The sequence below is a fragment of the Hylaeus volcanicus genome, chromosome 6 (genome assembly GCF_026283585.1).
Source record: "Hylaeus volcanicus isolate JK05 chromosome 6, UHH_iyHylVolc1.0_haploid, whole genome shotgun sequence".
NCBI lineage: Eukaryota > Metazoa > Arthropoda > Insecta > Hymenoptera > Colletidae > Hylaeus > Hylaeus volcanicus.
The window spans coordinates 19,042,305-19,068,030 of record NC_071981.1 but is presented as its reverse complement, the minus strand read 5'-3'; the positions used below and the strand labels follow the sequence as shown (position 1 = coordinate 19,068,030).

Sequence of the window (25,726 nt, the reverse complement as noted above, 5' to 3'; positions counted from 1 at the left end):
ATCACAATACATCAATATAAATACAATTAAATAAATAATTATTAAAAAATAATATCGAAGTATTGCAGCTGTAAAAATATTCGAAACAAGTTAACTTTTACTAAAAACTGTAACTGGCTGTAAATAATTTATTCGAGTGTTGATAAATTAGTTTAAAAAAAAATGGAAAGAATGCGACAAGCCGTCGGTAAGGTAAATTTCCTATTAAAGAGTTTCATGAATCCACCGCAATGCGTCTATCTCGAATAGAATACTCGAGGGTCAAGCGAGAGATCGATTCAGTATGTTCATGGAAACCAGTGAGAGGACTTCATTGCGCAGGCTTAACCGTAATGGCTTTGTGCTGTCAAAATATGATATGATTGTTCCTGTATTCGGTCACGATGCATCGCGTACTGTCTTAGTGATTAGATTAAACGTTAAAACGTGATTGTCACCGAGCTTTCTAATCGCATTCGAGACAAGATCGATTCGACGAGTGTGTATAAAAAAAGAGCGCGTGTTGACAGTGTGAATCCTGGAAAGCAAACAATGGATCAATACTTTGCGGAGGAGGGTAACATGCGGATACGACGAAAAATCGTCGGTTTATTGTAACGCTTTTTCGTAACCTGGGACCTTATCGTGCCTGAAAGCTTGAAAAGGTAGGTGTTTGCGAGACAATAATTCGGTCACGACAGTTAGAACGTATCGCGTAGTGTTTGGTTAAGGTGTTCGTATCTAACTTTCGCTTCATTTCATGTGAAAAGTGACAGAGTTTGCAAACGATAAGTATCTCGAATGAAAAAGAGTTGAGAAATATTCGAGATAATTGTAACTAAATTTTGTTATATTAATTCTTATCAAATTCGTACAAACTACTGATATCGCCATGGATGAAAAACCCGTAAAGTTTTACGTCACTTTGTCTGATCCTTGGATTCGTAATGTAAAATATATACAACAATCAGTTTAGGGTAGATAGTAGCTTATTAGTCACGACCCCGAACAAAACTATACGATAATCTGGGGGTGGCTTCGCTTTAATCAGGGCGTTGTCGTTTCATCAATTTTGTCAATATTGACATAACATTTGTACAGGACATTGGCGAAACATCGGTCTTTGAAACAGAACATTTATTTTTTATTCGTTATTTTTATTATGAGCAAGGAAGGTTGTTTCAAGAGTTTTTACAAATTACCAATATAATTTGTATATTTTTTATTAAGAATATTTATTTATTCGCAAATATCGCTAATCCCTCAAGTCGCGTACGAACGAAGTACCAAGGCACCTGGAGGAACATGTGCTCGAATCTTGGCGAACGTTGGCACACGCGACCTGTACGTGCTCGAAGAATCATACATTATTTACTCATTAACTAACACACGCATACGCACACAAAATAATACTGTTACCTTTTTAACGGAATTACCACTCGATTAAGGATCAGTTTCGGTGATATTTCTGACGCTTTTAACCACAATATCATCAGTTTTGCGAACCTGTCGTGCTCCCGTCGGGTCTTCCCGTTGGCTCACTGTTACGTTTCTCTCGTTACACAGGTGTGATCAGCTGCCAATATGGATAAAGCAGACAATCAAGTGAAAACCTGGAAAAAGAAAAGTATGAAGTCGAATACATCGGCGGAGGTGATGACCCAGTGCGTCCAGGTCGTCGTACGATGTCGGCCGATGGACGAGAAGGAAACAGCTCGCGGTTACACGCGCGTGGTCGACGTGTTTCCAACGAGGGGAGTGGTCGAGATTCGCCATCCACGAGACGATCCATCTAGCGATAATGTGAAAGTCTTCACGTTCGACGCAGTCTACGACTGGAATTCCAGCCAATTGGACTTGTACGAGGAGACGGTTAGACCATTGGTGTCGTCTGTTCTTGACGGTTTTAACGGCACTATATTCGCTTACGGGCAAACTGGCACTGGGAAAACGTACACCATGGAGGGCACCAAGAACGACTATGAGAGACGTGGCGTGATACCACGGTCCTTCGAGCATATTTTCAATCACATAGGCAGATCGGAGAATATGCAGTACTTGGTACGAGCTAGTTACTTAGAAATTTATCAGGAGGAGATTCGCGATCTCCTGCAGCCCGATCAAACTCTTCGATTCGAGTTGAAGGAGAAACCAGACACGGGGGTATTCGTCAAGGATCTCTCTACTTCTGTGTGCAAGAGTGCTGGAGAGATACAGCAGCTGATGAACACGGGGAACCAGAACAGAACGATCGGCGCGACGAACATGAACGAGCACAGCTCGCGGTCCCACGCGATATTTCTGGTTACCATCGAGATGGGATCCATGGGCGACACAGGTGGGATAAGAGTGGGTCGTCTGAACCTGGTCGATCTGGCTGGTAGCGAGAGACAGAGCAAAACTGGGGCTTCTGGCGAAAGACTCAAGGAAGCGAGCAAGATCAACCTGAGTCTCTCGGCGTTAGGTAACGTGATCTCGGCTTTGGTGGACGGGAAAACCACCCACGTGCCCTACAGAGATTCCAAGCTCACTCGACTACTGCAAGACTCTCTGGGTGGGAATTCTAAAACCATCATGGTCGCGAATATCGGCCCAGCGAGTTATAATTACGACGAGACTCTGACGACGTTAAGGTACGCGAATCGCGCCAAGAATATAAAGAACAAGCCTAAGATAAACGAGGATCCAAAGGATGCTCTTTTGAGACAGTATCAGGAAGAAATCGGTCGACTGAAGGAGAAGTTGGCTCAGAAGGGCACGGTGCCGAAGCGGAAGAAGAAGTCTAAGAGGAAGAAGGAGGGCGATGATTCGGAATCGGAGACGGAGGATAGTCGCTGCGAGGACAACAAAATCGAAACGGACAAGAAGCTGATCGCGGAACAATTGAAAGCGGAGAAACAAGAAACGGAGAATCTTGTATTGAGAATAAAGGACTTGGAGAGCAAGATGCTCTGCGGAGGCAAGAACATCATCGACCACACGAACGAGCAGCAAAGATCCTTGGAACAGAAGGCGGCAGAAATTGCCGAGCGAAAGAAACGGGAGGTGGAGATGCAACAGAAGTTAGAGGCAGAGGAGCTAACGATGGTGGGCGTGAAGGAAACCTACACGAATCTGCAGCAAGAGGTGGACGTAAAATCGAGGAAGCTTAGGAAATGTTTCACTAAGCTGCAGGTTCTGAAGCAGGAACTCGAAGATGTGACCAACGATTTCAACAGAGACAGAAGGGATCTGGAACAGACCCAACACGAACTGATGAAGGAGTTGAAACTAAAGTATTTAATAATTGAAAATTTCATTCCCGAGGAAGAGAAGAATAAAATTTTGTCGAGAATTCATCTCGACGAGGAGGAGGACTGTTGGATGGTCAAAGACCCAGAGCCATCCGGCATGGACTCGATAAAGAGGCCCACGTCGATTCCTGGCGCTCGTAGACCGGTTTCCGAGTATGCGCGAATTGCTTTGGCCATGGGCAGAGGTTGTCGTTACGCTGGCGAAAATATATTGAATCTAGACCTTGACATGCCAGCGAGGACAACCTTGGACTACCAGGGACCTACCATCGCTCCCACGATTCAAGCTGTCCTCGAAGAAGCGTTGCGCGACGAAGGTGACATTGACGTAGACGCTTCCAGCGCGAAACTCAGGTCAAAGCCACGATTACAATCCGCGAAGATACGACCTAAGAGCGTTGGTAAGATCCAACAGATCCCACCGCCCGTTTACCCAAAGACGAGAGGACTCGTGCCCAAGTAGGAAATTTGAATACGTTCTACGTCTGTAAAGCAAATTGTAAATATTGTATGAATTGCGGCCTGGGCTGTATTTGATTAATTTATATAGTTCGTTGTGATATACGCCACATGGTACTGCGTGTATCGATAAGTGCGACATAGTTCGAGAATCTTTCTAACTATCTAGTCAATGTGTACTATGCAACCGCGTATTAATATATCGACTATTTCAATATTGTATTAATAAAATAAACAGAATAAACGATCTGTGAAGAGTATAAGCGAATAAGCGTGGACGAAGAGCTCTTTAACCGATTTGGGCTCGATACGACTATACGTTAGGTCTTCATAGAGAAATGAACCAAGTTTTTACACACTAGCTTTATTATACTGATAGCAACGGCAGGGGAACGTGATTTTCCTCTATTATATCTTTAATTTGAGATTAATTTTCTTGTTAACAGAAATAATGGTCGATGAAAATAAGACTACTCTCCGCTTGAAAAGTAATATCAAGAGCAGCGCTCAATAGTAAAAAATTCAATTGGCTACTCCAAGTTGACCGGTATTTCTGTGCTGCCGAGTACTGTTCACGCACAGCTGCAATAATTTATTACCTGTCGCATGCTCGATATCTCGCAAGAATTATACGGCCCGCGGAGATGAATATTAAACAAAATCTTCGAAGCCGAACAAACGAATCCTATAATTAATGACGACAGTGATAAAGGCTGAAGATACATGTTACCAAAGGTAAGATATTTAAGAACAAGTTATTCGTATGATAAATTTAAATTAATTTTGGAGCATCTTTTACACGCTTGTTCGCCTATACCCTTAAAATTTGCAACTTGTTCTTAAAGGCTGGCACTCATGTATGTAACTTTAACATATGCTAAAATGAAAAGCATGGGGCATAGAATAAAATGATTCGTTTATGTATGATTTTTTATACAGTTAAACTTATTATTAATTTAATTCTATTATTATTATTATCAGATATTAAGAAACATGTTCCTTGGTATGTTCATAGTTTCTCTGAAAGATGAAAAACTAATACGCTTATAAGTATTTACAAATGAAGGTTATTCTTTACTCGTCCAATAGATTTGGAACATTTTTTTTTTTTTTTATTAAAAAATTACACATAGTTATTCTGTCTATTATATATATATGTTTCATTAAACATTAAAAGTGCTTGTAAAAATAACATCATTATTTTCGACTCCTTTGATATTTTGTCACGCGTATCTGAAATTGCTAAATTATGAAAATGAACAACGTATTATCAAATAATAAAATTTAATTAAAACTATTGTTACAAAATTGTAATTGAGAGTAAAGACGTTTTCCTTTTTCGTTTCAACTTTCTATTTTACTTACTTTCTTCCGTTGACATCGACCATTCAAGTAATACTCCATTTTATAAACCCACGTTCACTCCTCGTCTATGCGATTCACTTGAAGTTAGATGTTTAGAATAAAATTGAACCTCGCTATCGACGAGGCGGAGGTACACGCGACTTATAAACGTATAAAAATCTGATGCAGTAACAAATTGCTCGTGCACAAAGAGGAACGACAAATGTAAATTTGTAATTTGTCAAGAAATCCTGTGATAATGAAACAAGGATATCCCCAATTTTGTATAAAAGCGATCAGAACGCGTATTATTATACGTATCAATGGAAAACTTCATATTACGATCTAAAACGAACGTTGAAATGTATTTATATATTTTCATTCAATTCGATTAGAAAAATGGATGATATCCTGATCATTCCTATGTATGAGTTCATCAACTAATAACACTCAAACTTTCCACAAACGCTTGCATAATAGTCCAAGAAAAAGAACTAGTCCCGTAACAATTGTAAATAACTTTACAGCTACGGTAAAAGTTCAATACATTCGTACGAAATATTCCTAAACTCAATGTCACTCTAATAGAAACGTTGTTGTTGTTGCACATAATTTCCATATTGCTGTTGGGGATGTTGTTGCGAGTAACTGGAAGTCCCGTGGTGTCCCGCGGATGGTGGATCGTACGGTTGTCCACCATAATTTTGTTGACCAGGATATTCATTCGACAGTATGACTGGCCTATTATACTGACCTTGATTGCCTAAAGTACCATAACCTTGGTAGTTATATACATCGTCCATGTAACCTTGATTATTACTGTAAACTTGTTGCGGATAATTTTGAAACTGTTGATTAGATATGTTTGGGTAACTCAAAGGAAATTCTTGCGGACGAGGGCAAGCCTGTGGATTATTCTGAACGATTCCCTGATTATAAAAGTTCGAGAAGGGAGGCGTTGACGTATTGGACATTTGATCTAATGGTTTTTGTAGATTTTTTTCGAGATTTTCAGACGCAAGCGACATGTGCGATTTTGATACATACTTATTCGGAAGATCACCCATTATGTTAGCTATCAATCGTTTGGTCTCGTTCAAAATTGCATTCGGATCGCTGGTCTTCGTCAATTCCTTTGCTCTTACCGGAGAGCGCGACCGTGAACGTGAACGAGAACGAGAATGCGTCCATGATCTTGGAGAGTTCGATGCCGACTTTGAAAAAGTTCGCGACTTTTTCTTTGCTTTTTCACTTTCGATCACGTTTTTATCCGCCGCTTTGTATATATCTTCAAACGTGTAATCGTCATCATCGTCAGATAAATCTATCTTCGTTTTCTGCTTATCCTCGTTATCATTCTTCGCCTGCTGTTCCTCTTCATCGTCATTCGCGAACATATCTATTTTAGGTTTCCATTTATCTTCTTCATCTATGGGATTTTGATTGCTTTTGCGCACTGAAAACGGCGAAATACTTCTGCTCGATTTAATAATCGTCTCTATCTTGTCTGGCGTCGGAGACTTCGTTTTTAGCACCGAAACTCCTGTTGACGTCGTACCCAAGTTGACGAATCCTCTTAATTTTTCTACTCGAACCGGATCGGTCACCTCCAACTTTTTCAAGAAATTAATAAGCCCGTGTTGTTCCTGAGAACTCAAGTCTTTAAAGTTCTGCAGAAGCGACTTCAAGTCTGTATCCGACAAACTCTCCATTTTTGAAGTTTGACGTTCAGCTGTATCCGTCGTTGAGGTTGCAGGCACAGGTGTCGTAGTTTGAACGAGAGAGCTGTTACTTTTCGACAGGCCTTTAACGAAATCTGCAGTGGTTACCGGTCGATCGGAATTCTTAGACGCCTCGGCCATTCCGACAACAGCATTGATCAGAGTTTCCAATTCCTCTTGAGAGACATTCGATCTACCTTGAGCTACTAGAGCAGCTGCTATCTGTTGTGCTATAGCCACCTTATCTACAGTACCCACGCCAGGCACGCTAACGGGCTCGGACTTAATTACGGGTGCGATAACCTCCACAGGCCTCGTGTAAACAGTTCTCGGTACGTAACTCGCAGACTTCGCAGCCTCTAATTCTCGCTTCTTCTTTTTCTCCTCTTCCATTTTTTTCTTGCTTTCCGCTGTTCTATGTAACAACTGAGCAATATTCTGTATCGCAGATTTCGTCGGCGTTATAGCCATTTTTTCAATCATTCCCGCGAACAGCTGACCCTTTAGTTTCTCTTTGACAGTCTCGAAAAGCACGCTCACCTCTTCGTCGTACAGTAACTCCTCGGCAGAGTTCGGTTTCGCTTTTTCCGCCGCTAATGCTTTTGAGAGAAGAGACACTATCTTCGGTCCAAGGGAGCCCAGTTGGCCCTCCAGTGCCGTGAGCAGCCTCAGTAAACCGACCACTTCTAAATCTTCGGTTAATACTTCTTCGGGCATAGGGCTCGGAGATTTGTCTTTCACGGGATATGGTGTCGCGTATCTCGTGCGTGAAACGGTTCGGGGGTAGTAACTGCTTCTGTATATAGCTCCTCGCCCACGCATATAAGAAGAATACGAGTAATCACGATCCCTCGTATCGTGATGGTCGTAATAATCCGTTTTAATAGTTTTCGTTCCAACGTATTCAACGTCGTCGTCGCTCTCTACGCGATGACGGCTTCGTTTGGGTGACCGGTCGCGTCTGTTCGGCGGAATCCATTTCTCCGGTGGCTTGTCTTCTGGTAATTCTAAACGTTTTCTGATCTCTTCTTTTCGCTGTTGCAGTTGTTCGTTATGAATTTCGCGCATGCGCTTGTTCCAGAACTCGATCCATTCGGGCTTGAAATCGTGCTTGCTGGGATCTTTGCCCTCGGCTTGTAACTCTTTGTACCGTCTGTTCCAAAATTTTTTCCACTCGTCTGGATACGACGGATGCTTTTCTGGGTTTTTCTCGTGAAACTTTAAAGCACGGTCTAGCGTTTCTTCGGCCCGTCGTATCTGGTCACGATACTTGTCCCATTTGTCCCGTTCTCTAAGCGGTTCCGGGGAACGCGTACGAGATCGAGAATATCGCGATTTTGAACGGTATTTCGTACTTTTCTCTGTTATGAGGGGTTTACGATTACGATTCGGTGATCGTGATCTCGAACGTGATGGAGATGGACTGCTAGAAATGCTTGAAAGCGATGAAAGAGACTTTGTTTCGTCAGAAGGACGTTTCGGAGATTTTTTCATTGTCTCTTCCTCTTTTTCTAACGGTTTACGAATATGTAATTTATCCCTTGTAAGGATACGAATCTTGAATCCCCTAAAATATATATAAAAAAAAAAAAAACAGATTTAACATTTCATTTTGAGGAGACGTGTTACATTCTTGTGTTCAGATATAATCGTTATTATTAACTTACGATTTCGTAGTTTCCGATTTCGATTCCGTTTTCTTCGGTGTTGATTTTTCATGTTTCTTGTCTTCGGTTTTTTGTTTTTCGTCTGGGTCATCGATAGGTTGAGAATCTTAACACAAGATTATCGTTAAACGATTGAATACTTAAGACGCTATTAATCTAACATAAAAATGTAGATCATTGTACACTCACCTTTCTTTGTACCACTAACACCAGCCATTTCACCCATTTTTTCTTCAAAGTCTGTTACCCATCGCACATCGTAAACATCCATAAATGTTAACTCTGGCGTTTCCCTGCACGTAGGAAACAGCCATTGATTTTAAGGAAATGTAAATTAAATTACGAAATTCATTACCGCGCACCTCGTCAAATCGCGTCCATCGAACTTTAATAAAAACACGCGAATCGAAATATTCAATTCGCATGACGTTCAAATGTATATCAAGTTAAGATTGTAAAAATAATAATATTACAACTTACCTAAAATGATAATCCTGATAGACTCTCTTGATATACTGCATTTTGTTCTTTTCGAATTGATTCTTGTCTACCAATTGCGGCTGTAGTCTTCCAAACCGTTCTTCGATCTTCTTAGCCACTAACACCGATATTTCATTAGCTCCACGTTTATAATTGGGAGTACGCGGTAATTCCGTAATAGCTCGCGATATGGTTGGAAAATGTCTGTTTAGATACGTTATTCTATGATTGTAACTGGTAATATGAGCCATGACGGTACGAGGATCACCCCGTTTATCGCATAAAACGCATGTATAGCTGGGTTCACAGGAATCGTTATCCACTAGTTCGAGCAAATATTCCAGACCAACGAGCGGTGAACTTCTATGTCGATCCAGACTTGTCTGAATCGTTGTTGTTCTAGTTATTTGGTCTTCCATGCCTGGTGGTACCGGTTCTCCGGGTGCTAGACCATCGCCAATGGCAGCTGATTGTGCAGGTGGGGATGCTTTTACGATATCTGATCGTTTCGACCATAATAAAACTGGATATGGCCATTCGTCTAATTTCATTTTGTGACGATTACACATGTTATGATTTAATAATTTGTGAGCTCCAAACAGAGCTATATTACATATATGACACCATATATCGCCATCTTCCGTTTCCGAATATACAGGTCTAAGTGTGCCATCTTCAGCTGTGACACTGCTCCTCATTAAACGCTTTCGATCGTACTCTTCCTGTGAAATACAAACATTTTGTAAAACCAAGAAATAACCGTTGTTGCAAAAATATATCGAAGAACATAGGAATGTATTAGTAGTTTTGATTACTGGAATGCCTTGAATAAAGAATATTCAAAATTGCGATCTTAATAAACATATGTTCAAAATACTGTTTCTGCTGATTTTCTAAAATCTTTTAGATGGTAATTAACAATTTTATATGCAATTGTTAATATACATCACCTTCTCTTTGCCTGCTTCTGATAAGTGAGTAGGATTACGACCCTCTATGTCAAGATCATCAAAATTCTGCATGTTTGATCCACGTGTGTGTAAAAATTCTCACTGTGTCGTCTGAAAATATAAAACTGTTATAAGGTTTGAGAAAGAAAAAAATGCAGCATCAGGGTCGGTCAGATACGAAAATTAAAAAATGGCATAATACTACAATACTGTAAAAAAATAAAGCCTCAACTAAGAAATGATTTAAAGATGTATATGCCTTGGTTAACAAAACTAATAATTATAATTTTCAAAAGGAATATTGCCATTGATACTTGTAGAAAGGAATAAAAAAAATATCAATTTATGAGCCAACCCTGTAGCAGCAGTGGTTCATTTTTGTACTATAAATTTTCTGATAAATGTTATCATTAGTTAGCTAACAAATTTTAATGAAGTATACTTACCAGTTGAAAGTTGTGTATGCTAATATATTTAAACAATTTCTTTACACATATAACATTACCTAAATGTGAAGTTTTCATGTATGCAGTTTAATTTGAAACTAAATTGAAGTGGAATCACAAATTGGTATTTAGAAAATGATAATTCGGTGCGCGTAATACTTGTTGCAAAATATTGCTGAAAAGACAATTTCAACAACATGGAATACAACAAGGAAATTTTTAGGTACATTCAATACCAATATTTCTAATGCAATTAATAAGATACATTGATTCTTATGTATGTACTTACACATTCAGGAAATTCTACGGATATATATATTAACTTACAATTATATTTCTAAGAAGATCAACATTAAACAATACTTGATTTTTGTTCTTCAATGTAAGAACTAATTGACATAATTATTATTACTATTATTTGTAATTTTGCTGGAGTATAACAATCAATCCCCAGCTACTTACCGACAGAAAGGAAACGTCATTCATCCAATAATGTTTCCATGATGCACAAGTACCACAAAACATTGAACAGAATGCACCGTATAAAGACACTAATATCACGCAAAGTTAAGAATTAGGATAACTTTGCAATATTGTATAATTAAACGAGAAAAATACGTAGCTGTTTAAGTTGAAACAAAATCATGTTACAATTTGAATCGACACAGCTAATGAGGGTAAAGTGCTGCGAGCCTCGTTACAACAGGAGAATGAACAAGACATGTGAAATGATGCGTGTCTTTTTATTAACCGGTGCATATTTAAACAAATTATGCTGCTAATAACATAAGAACAACAAAATTATGGTGGGAATCACGGAAGAACCTGTAATACGCGCAACCAAAAGGTTATCCGACTAACTGTTCATTCACAAAAATTGGATAAAGTAAACAGTTTATACCGAATTCACTCGCATAGCTAGCGTTTAACAATCAAGAGATCATAGCCAAATGGCGATCCCTTGGTTTGTAATTAATCCTCCCTTTCGTATAAATATCTTTTTATCTTTTTTCGGACAGCTTATGCCTAAATTGTAACCTCCGCAGTTAAAGAATAAAAAAGAATAGGCTTGACTTACCAAACTACCTGTGCGGGACGGTCACTGTTGTCAATCTCTTCGGTGTTGAATTTTGATTTTATTAATTCTATTTTCGATAAAACCTTTCGGTGGCCATATCGAAAGAGGAATATTTAACAAGCACAGATCTGCGCATGACTGGCCTGCATACAGAGGTCTCGTTCGGTAATTCATTTCTGGTAGAAAACGCTCTTATCAACGCGCTAATTTCAAAATTATGCATAAACAGATTACTTTGAATCTTACAGAAATTTATACCTTTTTCGTTACTATTACTGACATCTTTGTGTGTGTGTGTGTGGGTTTTCTTATAGTAACCTTAGTATCAAGGGAAAAGTTTAAAAGATGCCAAGTAAGAAACATACCATGTCAAGAAATTTCAGAAAAACTTTATTATTCTTTACAACTTTTATTTTTTCATACTTTAACAAACGATTGATAAATATGCAAATTTATGAAATTCATGATAGATAAAATCTAAAATGCAATACTGTTATACTTGACGTTGATGGTTTCGTGACTCTGGTTACACGCGACGTAAATATCCCGCTTTTATCATTCGTAAAGATTTTATCACTCAAAGGAAAATAAATGTTACATTTCATGAATTCTCAGCGAATGTCTTGATCTTTAAGACTGTTCATTGCTAACTTGTGATTTAATAATGCCTATTGTAATCTATACTAACGTAAGTATAATCGTTTTAAAATATCATGCAACGTTCTCATAACAAAACCTTTAGTTCGTAATACATTCAAATAGGCTTGATCGAAGATTCATAAAAAGTTAGTCTCCTGAGTGAAGCTAAGATAAAAAAAGATTAAAAAAGAGTATCTACATACTTTCTCGTTAAACGGAGTAGGTTGAAGGCGAATTTGTTTATTAAAGCTAACGGAATAAATAGTGACGTAATAAGAACTGTAAAATTGTCTTTTGGAGCGAAACTGTATTTCCTATAAATTGTTTGCGTAGACCGCGGGCCACATTCATTCCGCGAGGCCACGGTTGCCCATGCGTGTTCTAGATGACATTGCTTTTGCGTTGATCACCCTGAACTACACTAATTATAAGTTAATCAGTCGATGTCTGCGCGTCCACGGTTTCTCTCATCTGGCTACATTTATCTGTGTCTTCAACGATTAACAAGCTAGACACGAAGCCTCAATTGGATCCTTGTTATTGGCAGATGAGTGAAAACGCATACATCCAAGCATTTTCGTGCTTACACAGACACTTTCCATAAAATTGGACGGATATCCTGAACTAGTCCGTGGTATTTTATGTCAGTAACTGTACATAAAATTCTAGTGCATGGATCAGATGTAATAAAACATTCCATTCTTCCAATTGGACAGTTATCGGGGCACGTCCAGGAGCGTCGTCATAAAGATACAGAGATGCATCGAGAACATTTTAAAAAGCCATCCTCGAGGATGCCATAAATATTTTTTTTTTGTAACTTGTAATCACCTCGTTAGGAACTGCCGCAGTTAAAGTTACCGGTTACGGTTGCTCACGAAATGAAAACAAATAAACGAAGGGAAATTCTTCCTTCGAGTGTATAATACGTTCGAAAAAATGACGAATTCGGATCGTAAAAGATTTGATCGTTTGGACCGTTCCTCGATCGAGTCCTTCGTTTGCGATCAAGTCAGCGGTAGCGGTATAGTTGAAGCAACTGTAGCAGTAGGGGCCCAACATGTGCTAGGTCCCAAGTGGCTGGTGCAACGGTCAGTCAGTCGGTCATCGTCTTTCGCTCGTGTTCTTCAAAGATTCGTGAGAACCACGTGGATGCGTTCGCCTCATGGTCGACATGGTCCTCAGGCATCTTCCGATCACCCTTGTGCAACTCGTCGCGCTCACGAGCATCGTGTTCCCTACGGAAGCGCGGTGGAGTGTTTTATCGCGTGTGTCGAGCAGTGTTTGCGCTCTGATCGTCTTCCCATTAAACACGCATCAATGGTCGTTGATGGGCTTGAATCTGTGGCCGAGTCCCGCCCCGAGACCTAATCAAACCCAAATCGCGTCGAGGCCATCCGACGGGACGATTTTTGACAAGTATTCCATCTCTAGGGGTAAGTTCTGACGCAGTCATTATCTTTCTATTATCTTTGTTCCGTCTAATCCTAAAGTCTGTAGGGTATGTTTTGAAAACAATTTCAAAACATACCCTACAAATATACAAAATACAAATGTGTCGCGATTTAATTGCGATGAAACGGCAGACGCGTCTCATTACAGTTGAACGTAATCAACAACCGTAATAGTATTATACAACCGATAGGTTTTAATTGCAGAGGACTCCGAGTAGTAGCATCCGAAAGAGAGACAGTTGCCTAGGGTCGACGAAAACTATGTCGAAATTTTCATTTATAAATTATTCGTTTTGACTCCGCGATAAAAAAGAGAGTTTAATAATTCTTCACCTGAAAAGCTTTTATGAATTTATTATTCCGTCGATTGTTTATTCATTACCTGTGTTTAGCAATTTGAATAGAATACGATTTCACCGCATGGAGTGTCACGCGCCACACTTCATGCGGAGGACAAGATTCAGGTAACGTTAATTATAATATTCATGAATTACAAGAGCGCTGCAGGCAAACGGTTCTCGTTCCCATTGAAATCTCACGAATTCTAACAGCGTCTTAAATAGGTAATTATTCGAGAATTATTTAACCTCTTCAAGGATACTGGTACAGGTGTATGTATCGCATATGTTTGTCGAACATGTAACAATTGAAGAAGACCTTGAAATTTGGGCAAAAAAAAAGAAAAATTTGTTTAGAGGTTTTTATTATTATCTTTGTGTTCTCGTTTGCAATTTTCTTCCAGTTTTAAACTTCTTTCCCACCCCCGTGCAAGAGGAGTGCCTATCCCAGGACAAACGGCGACGGGGCTTATGCATGAACACGTATGAGTGTCGCATTCAGCAGGGGAAGTCCCATGGACCGTGTGCACTTGGCTTTGGCGTGTGTTGCATATGTAAGTACAAACTGTTGTTCCCAATTCATTCGATGTGTGAACGTTTCGTAGATTCTGTGACAGGAATATCCAGCAGCCCTACAAACGATCGTTCCCTGAGCACGATTAAAATTTCGTACGCTTTTCGTTCGATATCGGTGATTAAACCAAGGGGGCGTTTGCACGTTGCGTGTAATGCATTTTTTTTCATTTACTCAACCGATCAACGTTCCATTTCATTCCATTCTTCCGATGGCTGTTAAAATTCATACAAACTCGCGTCGAATCGAAATGACTTTTAAGCGATAAAGTGCGTTGCACACGTTGCTCTTATGGATTTCACGTTAAATAGTTCATCCGAGCAATGTACGAGCATTATTTTACAATTCGATTCTGTACTCGTTAGAATTTTTGATTATCAATGCAGTTTCAGTCGAAACATTTTCATCTGTCGATGAGCTTTTAATACGCGAAAAAGGGGAACGGGTAATTTTATAAATTCACTCAAAAAATATATACATTGCCTCCATTTGATTTTCTACCTTATGCACAATAATACTTCGAACATTTTTGCATTTCATTTTTCCATGGACAAAATTTGATAATGATTGCCAGTTTGTCGTAAATTCGATGTTTGTATTATATTCTATTATATTTGCATTTTACGCCACAAATTACAAATTAATATTCCAAAATTCCAGGTGTAACGTTTGCCTAATACAAATAATTAATTACTCGCGATCAAAATTGCAAATTATTACTCGATCGAATATAACGACACACCGGTGGCAGGAGTTAATTACCTGTTCGGTATACGGTTTGCTATGTTGTTAAATTTTCGATGCTGGATATATATTTTATTAAAACTGTACAGAAAATATTCAGGAACCATGAATCACCAGACCGATGTAACATTCTCAGATCCACCGTACTATACGATGTCGCGTGTTATGAATTACTCATTCAATAATACATTTGTTACGTATTTCGGGCAAATTTGATTTTCTACGAAAAGGTTCGGGAAACGTTTTCGAATTCAATATAGCACTGATGGATTTCCAATATGTAAGTCGATACGCGGGTCACGTAGGGTCGCTCGAAAATCGGGCTCCATTTAAAGTATTACAAACGTAATACCACGCGTCACGACAAACGATGAAATTTCCACCGTGTATGCAAACACACGCGCTAACAGAGTTCCACGGATTTCTTTTATCCTGAAAATGAAATAAAACTTCCATTATCTGCACTGGGTGTTACCCACCTACACCGTGTACCGCGAATCGCAAATTGCTCAGTCTTCTGTATGGAAGCACGTACACGTTCTATTTTCATTTCGCGTGAACATTTCACGGATATCGTGTTTGAAACTTTCCTACGCGAATGTATACCGCCATCAATATCGCTAGAGTGAACCTGCTCAAAGATTTTACCACTTTCGTGTTGGAAAACTTTTATCACACTCTATATACGTTAGACGATTATAATCGAATAAGTTGCGATCGCTGAACAAACGCGTAGCTTCGTTTTACACGGTATATTTTGTGTAGAACAAGGACACCGAGGTGTAACAGAAACAAGTGCACGATTACGATATTTAGGTAACGTTGTAACTAATTAATTTAAATAGAGGCTTGTATCGCCATCACTTCGAAGTCCTACTTGGAAAGTCGTCGATACCTTCGTTCGAGCAGACATCCGATTTCGCTTTCTATAAGGTATTTGCATTTCATTTGGACGATAACCCAATCATCGACACTTTCGATGTATTTCGTTAACGCGATAATTGGCAATATGGGAAGTGAATATTCTTCAGAATTTTAGACGATTTTCAAAAATTGTGTCACCGGATTCGAATATTTACCGTATCAATCGATTGGTCGGGACCGAACTCCGTGTACCGGCGTCTGCGGCATTAATTCAGTTATGGTGAACGTCGATTATGGTTAACGGTATCACGATAGCTGCGGCGTCGACGGGAACGATCTCCAAGAACGCGTTCTCCTTGAGCGCGGATAAGAAACCTGGAAAAAGAACAGGAGAAACAGGAGGAACGAGAGGAACGGCTGATACAAGCTCGCGTGCCCAGGGAGAATGTACGGCGCAAGTTATACAGTTATTTAATTGCCTGGCGACTCGCTCGTGTGTCCCAGATAGATGATCGCCTCCGCGTATCGTCGACCTTTTCGCCAATTACTTGTTTTTTGGGATCGTCTTCCAAGACCTCGTGAACACGTCCTTGGAAACAATCGCGATTCCGCTCTCGTTTATCGGTGATCACGAGCTATCAACGAGTGACACGTCGAAGCAATGAAAGAACCGAGAAGTAAAGATGTTTTTACTTCTTAGTGGATGTTGCTGTAACGTAGAGTGACAAGTTTTGAACAATTATATCGGTTTGAAGAAACGAGCAAAATGTAGAGGTTCACGTGTATTTCGGAGGGTATATCGAACCTCTTTAGAAATTGGAAAAGTTTCGATATAATCAGAGTTTTTGGGTAACCGAAGGGAATACAATGTTGATATTCGCTCTAGATTGCTGTGGCTTGAACGTGTACTGAATTTCTGAGCGACGGAGCGATATTAGTTTCAAAACTTCTTTTATTAGAAATTTATTTGCAAACCATAACGTGAATGGACGTCGGTATTTCACGTGATTCACACTGATTCTAAATAAAACTTTTGTCTATTTCTCGTCCTAATGTAAATTAGTTTTTCACTTTCAGAACTACACTTCGTCAATCCCGATGATATACAACGACATTTCATAATGAGTCAGAGAGAAATACGCGAAAGCGGTTTCTCCTTCAATCATAGCGGTAAAATTCGAACGATATCTCGAAACGTATCCATAAAAGTGTTAACCTTGAATATTGTACCGTTTACCGCCTACCTGGACGAAGAAATATTGGTCTGTGTCATAATCTTTCCGATGGCCGCGCTTTAATTACCACTTGATCGTTTTTACGAACGACTTGGAGAGAAAGTATTTTGCATGGAGGGTACAGATCCTTCAATTGTCGGTTCGTAGCGGCAGACGATTCCACAATCATCGGATCTCCTGTTTTACATTCGAGTTATGCATACTGGATATGCTGTTTAGAAACGAGTACGCAGTTTCGACCAGTTTCCGAATGCCTCGACCTTGTTATTCAACGAGACTGCTTTAAATTCGCACGGAGAGCTATCTTAAAATATCCGTGGCTTAGGATCGGCTGAAAACTGTTTCTAAGTTCACGATAAAGAATTAATCAAATACTTGTATACGAATTATCGTTAAAAACTCGCGATGAGGAAAAGGAACCGACTATTGAGATGCGTAATATTTTCTTGGTCGCCTCGATATTACTCGATAAAAGAAGACGGACGAGGGTTGAAGAAAGACGAAATAAAAAGATGCAATGAAAAGGTTAGGTCTTAAAGACCTAACGAGACGGCTTTCCGCAGAGACACCGCTCTATCAATTTTTAAGGTTGCCCACTGGCTTGTTTTCCGAGCGAAAGAGGGAGAAAAATGTCCTCGTGGAACTGCTAACCGTTTCCTCGGGGTCGGAGCCAGCTGAATAGAGTCCCCGTGACTCTTAAACGACCGCTGAATGGCTGAATGTGAACTCATTATCGGAGCTCGGGGCTGCTTACGAGAGCGTCACATTGCGATTAATAATCCGCCGTGAAAATGGTTTGCTCAAAATTTCGAACTTTCCCAAAATGAACTTTCATAACTGCCTGTTAGCGGTTTCGCGCGACGAAACTCCTCCAGTTAGCTCGCGCTAATTGTGCATCGAAAATGTTAATTGCGTCGGTCGGTCCAGCTTTCAACGGCATTATTTTCTCACGATTAAAACGATTTCATCTTTTTTTTCTCGGAATACGATTCCTCGCCTAACGGTGTTGGATGTTCTATGTTCGAACGATGGTCGTTTTTCGTGAATCATCGCTAATATATTTACTCGAACAGCGTCGAAAACATGTACGGGCAGATGTTGTTCAATCTCGAGTCGCAATCGTTGATCTCTTCGCGTGTTTTTGGCGCGAAACAGGTTTCTTGGCATTAATCTTTGTCGTATTGTGCGCGTAAACACGGTACACATATAAGTAATGTCGCGTCGCGCATCATAATTCATCGTGTACCGTTGTCACAGTTTTCCTGTTGTAGGAGTACAGTAAACTTCTTTTCCCGTTATCATGACCACGGGAACATAAAAATATCAGAATATCCACGGCGTATAAGAGAACGAAGAAGAGCGGTGCACACGGTCAATGGTCGATTGTTCGAATAGTTCGCGAATATGGACGCTCTATGAAGCGATGTGGAAGATAAAATTCAAATGCTGTACCAATACGCTGAATCGAAAGAAAATCAACAGATCATTTGATTCGTATTAGTTCAATTCTAGCGGCTACGGACTCGCGACAATTACGAACGTTATCTTGTCAATATTTTCGGCGAGTAATCGACTCGCGAATTCGTTGATTCGCGATATTCTACCGAGGCACGAAAGTACCTAAAAGTCAACGGAAAATAAATCTTTATCAATGCACGTTTATCGCGGCACGCTCTGACCACATGAACGCACTCGAATTCATTGTTTCCCGGCCATAGAACAGGCTGAAACTGGATCAATATTTTCGAGCCGGTGTTATCCGCGGAAGAACGATTTTCCGCGCTGCATGCAAATAGCTTGGGCCCCCCTTGTTCCTCCTCTATGCTTTGCGCATCGTTCGCCTTTCGTTTCTTTAAGAAATTAACTCCTTTGTATTCCGAACGGCGGAAACAAAAATTAACGGAATCGAGTACGTCGCTTCGTCAGAGAAAGACATACTTTTGCTGTCGATGTTTGTATTTCTTGGCTTGAGTTGTTATTAAAATCTGTGGACAATAGAGAATTTACATTAAAATTGACACATTTAAGTTTTTGTTTGATAGACAAGTAATTCAGTTTTATCCGTTCCTTTGACACCATAATCGTGTAATAATTCCTTGCGTAGACCCTAGTATTTTGTTTTCTGTTTTTTCTTTTTTTCTTATGTCATCAGTCACGGCAAGTTGCGCGGAGGAGGTGCAAAATAATCTGACCTACGTGATCAGCCCTGGTTTCCCCAACCTCATCGACTGGCCCATGAACTGTTCGGTGGTCGTACGGAAGATCGATAGGCAGGTCAGCCAGCTCAGGATCGATTTCGTCCACTTCAACATAGTAAGCCACGCAGTTCTATCATTCTTTGCTCCACTAACGGCATGTTAACCCCAGAATACTACGCATTCGTGATTTCAGCGACACCCATTTCCCTCCCCCAAAGCAAACATCACTGACCACCACGACACGGGGGCACCGATGTGCTCCCAGGACGGAATTGTTGATCTTTAATTGCCAACTCGACGGTTCGGTAACCGAAATACCTTTCCATCGTTCTCCACAGTCTCCCTTCGTTGATATTTCACGATCTCCAAAGGGGGGAGGAGACGTGTTCGCTAGAAAATTCAGGCGTGTCGACGCAAGTAATAGGGTCGTTAGAAATTAATTGGAAAACGGGGGCGAAACGAATGAATTTTTAATTCGTTACATGGGAATGTTTTACAGCCTTTACAGGTGTAAAAAAAGATCACGTTTCTCCTCGAGCATGAGAAACTTTCGATCAACAATTTCGATCAACAATTTCGATCAACAATTTTCGATTAAAACTTGTATTAATTTAAATACTCAATCATGACCATTGAAAGACCCATGAACGGTCATCGGTTCTGAAAAACCGCAGAGCTGTTATTTTTCGGATTCGTTTTTGTTCGCGACAAAAATGCGAAAAGCGGCGCATTGGAGCCGTAGAAAACACGCCAGTTTCGCGGAATTCGATCACCGATGAGAAACTGATAATAAACTGCGTAACAACACTGTATCGAGTAACGTAACTCTTCCGCTCGCATTAGAATCACGGAAGGTTTATTTTATTTTGTTTCGTTAACCGTGTTGCAAACTTCTCGCGCGGTTACTCGCGATTACTTTTCCTTTAATATTTCATTATACAAAAGGCTCTTTTGTATTGCGCGGCAGATGAAACTTGAAACTCTCCTCGACAGGGTAAATTAAGTTATAAATTCAGAATTTTTAATGGACTTACAGCGAACTTGTACATCTTCTCGGAGTTCATGTTAATTTAAGCAACTTTTACGCTAAACAGTTTCGAAAATAATGCACACGCCTGGAAGCTATAAACAGATACGAGTAAAAGCGATACAGAGCCTCGGTCGTAAGAAAAAATATCAACATTCGGAGAGCAGTTATCAAACGTCGTTCAATAATCGAGTTAATAAAAGTCTCCGCAACCATTCCGATCGACCAGGAAAAGAGCAAAGAGAAAAACTAACATTTCAGTTTTTCATTTATCTTTGAAACGAAGTGAGCGAAAAGCCCTCGATTATTGATAAACCCGTATAATGCATTCGTTCGTTATTGGCAATCGTTTGAAGTTCCACTATTCGATTAGCATTCTTTAAACGGTTCGATTATTCGAACGCCTTAAATCTGCGTAAACGTTCCACAGGCAACGAGTAAAATATCGCTCGATACTAGACCATTTCAATTTAATTACGTCTCGATTAAAGTACTCATTTTTTCCTAAACGAGGCAATTCATCGAAAGAACTCTTTTGCCCGTTTCTCGAGTCTCCCGATGGTTAATTAATGAGCGGTGAAAATATACATTGACGGATCAAAAGCGGTCACAATCTACTGGCTTAAGTATTCGAATAGCGTGGTGTACATACATACGTGTATTGGTCGACTGATAAAAATCGCCCGCATGTACTGCACGGCTTGTTCATTCACGAGACTTATCGATCGTCGTAGGGTCAACCCAACGCTAGGACGGGCGTATGTGACGAAGATATCATGGAAATCAGAAATGGTAGGAGCGTGTTTCAAATGTGCGGTTGGAACAGTGGCCAGCATCGTAAGTAGAAGTTCCTTCGTGCTTCGCATTAACATTTATAATTTACGCCACAATTGCATATATACGGAGAAGGACGAAAGTATTCGCACGGCACGGGGGCTGCAGGTACTAACGTCGCGCGTCGGTCGCCAGACAAATATTTGACTTCGGACGAGAACGTGTAAACTGTGCCTTGGATTTATGGATTAAGTATCTCACTGATTTTGGGGACCACGTTTGACATTTTATTTTAAGAAAACTACTAGATCAACAGCTTTCAAATTTTGTTTCAGTTTTTCAGAGAAGTTTCACAAACCTCCCGGGTGATTAATAAAACGAATCCGAGTAATGAATCTTCGCGAGAACTCCGTACATCATGATTAAAATCTTGGTAACATCGCTGCAACGAAAAAGCGAGAAATAGCAATTAATCTCTCGAGCAAAAACGTAACGTTTTTTTAAAAAAAGAGAAATAACCGGCAGCGAACACTGAAAAACGATACCTCCGAGAAACTTTCTCGACTTTGACGTCGAAACGTTACGTTCCGTAATAAATAACTCCCGTTCCGAGACTAGCGAAAACTAATCTGAATGATCATACTTCATCGTCAATCTCCGTTTCGATCCTCTTTGAAATTATTTCATCGAATCGAATCGTCCTGTTTCCAGTATACATAGACTTGGACGAAGACGATCAGTCCCTGACGTTGGACTTTCGCTTACCCAGCGATCTGCAGTCTCGCATGTGGGAGATGCGAATCGTTCAACTAGCTTTCGAGCAGCGTGCTCCGAGCGGATGTCTTCAGCACTACCATGGCGTCAACGGCACCCTGAAGACGTTCAATTACTTGTCGAACGGCAGATTCCTTGCGGACCAAGATTACCTGATCTGCGTTCGCCAGGAAAGAGGGATGTGCGGGATTTCCTACGTACCTTGTACGCCGGACTCCTTCCGGATCGGTCCTCGAAGGATGCAGGCGACGAACGCCAACGATATCAACGCCAACGATACCAACGCCAACGCGTCCCTTGATGAGAACTCGGTTGGAAACTCCACTGCCCAGAACACGACCAACGATGACAATTCTGTGAACAACATGGAGGTGGATATGGAAGGATCAGGAACGAATCCCATGGAACAAGAAGTTGCTGCTTCGATGAACGACTCGAGTCCCACGATGCAAGAAGCCGTCTCGACGAACACGGAGTCTTACGGGCAGCCACGGTGCAGGGACAGGGTGCTCATCCCTTGTGACTTCGAGGAATTTATCACGGTAGTATTCTTTGGTTTATTTCTGGCGGAACGCTGGGGGATCTGGAGAAGGTAGTAAATTTACAAAATTGTGTTTTTTCGGTTTTTCCTCTTGGAGAATGAGGTTGCATTCTTGGGGTATAGAGAGATCAGTCCTGGGAGGAGTTGTAAGGGGAATTGCGCGAGACGTTTTAATCAGCCTCTGCGGAGTCTGTGACTAAGCAAACAGTACCTACTAGACGTTGTCCATATTCTTATTTACGATAGGAAGCTTTCTCTAACCCAACACTGACCTCTCTTTCTTTTTACAATACATACGTTAATCAATTAACACTGAATCTACCACGACCGGTCAAATGACCGTTTTCAAATTTTTGTGCACAATTCCTATACGATAGAAATAGTTACAAATGAACGCCGGTAGGTTTAGTGTTAACATTGTTACCACCCATAAGAGTATCGTACAAACACCGAGTACGATTGCTTTCGTTACTTATATCGGACTGTAAATTGTAAAAAGAAATCTCCGCATTATACATTGCGGTAACATAGGAAAACCTGTTTTCCTCTCTTAACGTCGTCCATTTTTCATGAACGAAGTTTTCGAGACAATATGCATAATGCAGGTCCGTGCAACCTCTGCAATGCGAAAAATTATGATTTACACGGCGAAAAATGGGAGAAGCAACGTCCGAGCCAAAAGAACTTTGCTTTATCAACGCGGAAAATTATATCTTGCGTTAGTAATTATTTTTCAGTAATTCAAGGCTTTTCATAAATTATTTGCCGCAGCCTGGGAACAACGAGGCTGGAATTTGCAACCTAGAGCACTGTGGTGACTCTCTGTGCGATCAAAACGAGGTGGACGAAGAAGGAAACTGCCGCGTGGAGACTTGGGCAACGCCCTTTCGTATAAGGGTGGCTTTTGGTAGTGGACAGGACACAGGAACCACGCTGGAGGACAATATTGGCATGTGTCTCGTGTACGAACAATTACCATGCGTGTCTTGAACGAGCTAATGATAAATGGGCTCGGTTAGTGAAAAGGTACGAGTCTGAAATTCATACAGGTCATCCGAACATTGATACCCTTCGTTCGATCGATCATAGCTTCGTGCGTCAGTTCCACACGGAGATTAATTCGTTACCAATTGTGGCATACTCGTTTTTTTTTTTCGATATATCTGACTTATTTACCTTATTTTCAACGTTTAATTTAAGCTTAGACCGATACGTGTGCTGTGTATATATTTTCTTATTTCTTATCTTATTTATTTATTTATATAGTATCGATAAGAGAAAAATATAGTTACGAATAAAACTGCAAACGTCACGAAAATATATTCATATTTCAACGAATCACCGACATATTCATAGTAAAATATTTAAGTAGCTCTTGAGATAAATTCAAAATATGTTTTCGCGAGGGTTGGGGCTCTCATTACAAAACCAAATGTCTGCCTTTCTGCTCTCTGTGGAAATAGCCAATTAAAATTCTACGACTCCAGGTTCTCTCGGTTTCCATGCCTCAAAGGGTAGTTTGTGTCTGCAGGGGTTGCACCACCTTTACAGCCAAAGAAAACGGGGATAATCCTTTTTTTTTTTTGTTAAATGTTAATCTGGGCTATTAAAAGTAATATAGAACAAGATCTATTGGAATAATCGTAAAGTAAAATGTGACGTCTTGGGAGGTGCAAGTGAGAATCGAAGACTCGCGCGAGACACGAATGTCAAAGAGTTAAATAGTCTTTATTTACAAACGAACTAGCTTAAATCACAAACGCAGCGCACAACTCTCGATACAATAATAGATATATAATTCGCCTTTTTTATTTTTCCGCTTCATTTCTCGCGATTACACGTCGCGATCATCGGCCACGATACGCGCGCAAAATCTCGCCCCTGGTTCCCTCGAAGACGAGCAAAATTTTTATTTGGACACAAATCTAGAACAACGCGTACAATGTGAGCAAGATAAAAAGAAGATTTTGTCTATTATCGACACAGGAAAAAGAAAAATTTCAAACGCAGAATGGACACCACGTTGAACTAATAAAATCCTATTTATATAATATATAAATTTTTTTTTTATGTGATTTTTATTTTAATATGAAGAAAATACAATTTTGCCTGTTTCTACCTTTTTTCCGGGAAAACGTCTCATCTTCCGTGTCCTTCGTTTCCTTTCGAGGGTTTAGCTTGAAAGGTAGCCAAAAAACGCGTCCTCGAGGGGCCACTAGCGCGGCAGACGCGGACGATGATCACGGAAATCGCAGCGATAACGATAATGATGTTACAAGAATAAATTATAATGCTATTAATACAATAATGAATGTTACGTCACGCCGGAATTTCAAAAGAAACACGCTCCGACCAGAACACGTTACGGCGTGACGTTACGAGCTCATCATTTTATCATCTGTGTTCCATCACCTTCTTCTGCTTCTTCTTCTTTTCTATCAACCCTGGAAAGACTGAGGAGGGAGTTTGTCGAGCTCACCGTTTAGAAAATCTTAAAAACATGTTATTCCTCTCGCCACAAAATATTTCCAAAAAAATTATTTATTGTCGCTTACGTGTTTAAGATTGATGTTTAAAAAGCGCGAAAATTATTATTAATCTTAAAATAGTAGTTCTCAACCTCTTCGCTGTTGGATCACTCAGAGATAGGAAAAGCCTTCGTGTTGAATAAACTTGGCTATTCATTTTTTAACAATTACACTTATAAATACATGTAAAAATTAAATACAGAAGTAAAAAGTCTCACGGAATTGACCACAAAAGCCAACAAGTTCGAATGCCTGGCGTCTTCTTCGATTTGTACATCTAGAACAATATTGCGCTACATCGTACGATACAACGCTGTAGCATGTTATTATTCTAGACGGAGTATACCCCAGTGCGGCGGTTAAAAGGTTTAAAAAGCGTTTTCCGAACAAAAATATGGAAAACGTGGGCTCGACCAGCCCCCTCTCCTTAATTTCGTCAACGTAACAGCAGGTGGGCTCAGTCTTTCCAAGGTTGGCAGTGTAACCGTAACGATGAATAATAATAATGATAATGAGATTAGCGATAATTATGATCCAACGATGACGACTTCTGCGTAACGACGAAGTCATTTTATCCTCGACGCAGACGTCGTCGGCGTCGCTGCCGTATAAGAAAAGT

General features: G+C 40.2%; 3 protein-coding genes across 3 annotated transcripts; 2 read left to right on the top strand and 1 right to left on the bottom strand.

Annotated features, from left to right (window-relative positions):
* Positions 1 to 113: 113 nt before the first annotated feature.
* LOC128878587 (kinesin-like protein KIF3B) lies at positions 114 to 4,843 on the top strand. Its single transcript, XM_054126887.1, has 2 exons — positions 114 to 644; positions 1,546 to 4,843. The coding sequence occupies exon 2, from the start codon at positions 1,564 to 1,566 to the stop codon at positions 3,733 to 3,735; it is 2,172 nt and encodes a 723-aa protein (XP_053982862.1). The 5' UTR covers positions 114 to 644; positions 1,546 to 1,563; the 3' UTR covers positions 3,736 to 4,843.
* LOC128878584 (uncharacterized protein CG7065-like) lies at positions 4,388 to 11,559 on the bottom strand. The gene is made up of 6 exons (XM_054126875.1): positions 11,418 to 11,559; positions 9,894 to 10,004; positions 8,944 to 9,665; positions 8,653 to 8,756; positions 8,464 to 8,569; positions 4,388 to 8,363 (listed from the first exon to the last, which is right to left on the bottom strand). The coding sequence occupies exons 2-6, from the start codon at positions 9,963 to 9,965 to the stop codon at positions 5,657 to 5,659; spliced, it is 3,711 nt and encodes a 1,236-aa protein (XP_053982850.1). The 5' UTR covers positions 9,966 to 10,004; positions 11,418 to 11,559; the 3' UTR covers positions 4,388 to 5,656.
* Positions 11,560 to 11,936: 377 nt separating this feature from the next.
* Positions 11,937 to 25,274, top strand: LOC128878035 (uncharacterized). Its single transcript, XM_054125821.1, has 6 exons — positions 11,937 to 13,492; positions 14,253 to 14,402; positions 19,418 to 19,578; positions 21,225 to 21,327; positions 21,976 to 22,580; positions 23,351 to 25,274. The coding sequence occupies exons 1-6, from the start codon at positions 13,222 to 13,224 to the stop codon at positions 23,567 to 23,569; spliced, it is 1,509 nt and encodes a 502-aa protein (XP_053981796.1). The 5' UTR covers positions 11,937 to 13,221; the 3' UTR covers positions 23,570 to 25,274.
* Positions 25,275 to 25,726: the final 452 nt, after the last annotated feature.

Coding starts and splice junctions, on each gene's coding strand:
- LOC128878587 (XM_054126887.1), top strand. CDS start 1,564: ATGGATAAAGCAGACAATCAAGTGAAAACCTGGAAAAAGAAAAGTATG.
- LOC128878584 (XM_054126875.1), bottom strand. CDS start 9,965: ATGCAGAATTTTGATGATCTTGACATAGAGGGTCGTAATCCTACTCAC. Junction 8,757..8,943: donor TATCAGGATTATCATTTTAG/GTAAGTTGTAAT, acceptor TCCTACGTGCAG/GGAAACGCCAGAGTTAACAT. Junction 8,364..8,463: donor AAATCGGAAACTACGAAATC/GTAAGTTAATAA, acceptor TATATATTTTAG/GGGATTCAAGATTCGTATCC.
- LOC128878035 (XM_054125821.1), top strand. CDS start 13,222: ATGGTCGACATGGTCCTCAGGCATCTTCCGATCACCCTTGTGCAACTC. Junction 13,493..14,252: donor CAAGTATTCCATCTCTAGGG/GTAAGTTCTGAC, acceptor ATTTTCTTCCAG/TTTTAAACTTCTTTCCCACC. Junction 19,579..21,224: donor ATTTCGTCCACTTCAACATA/GTAAGCCACGCA, acceptor CGATCGTCGTAG/GGTCAACCCAACGCTAGGAC.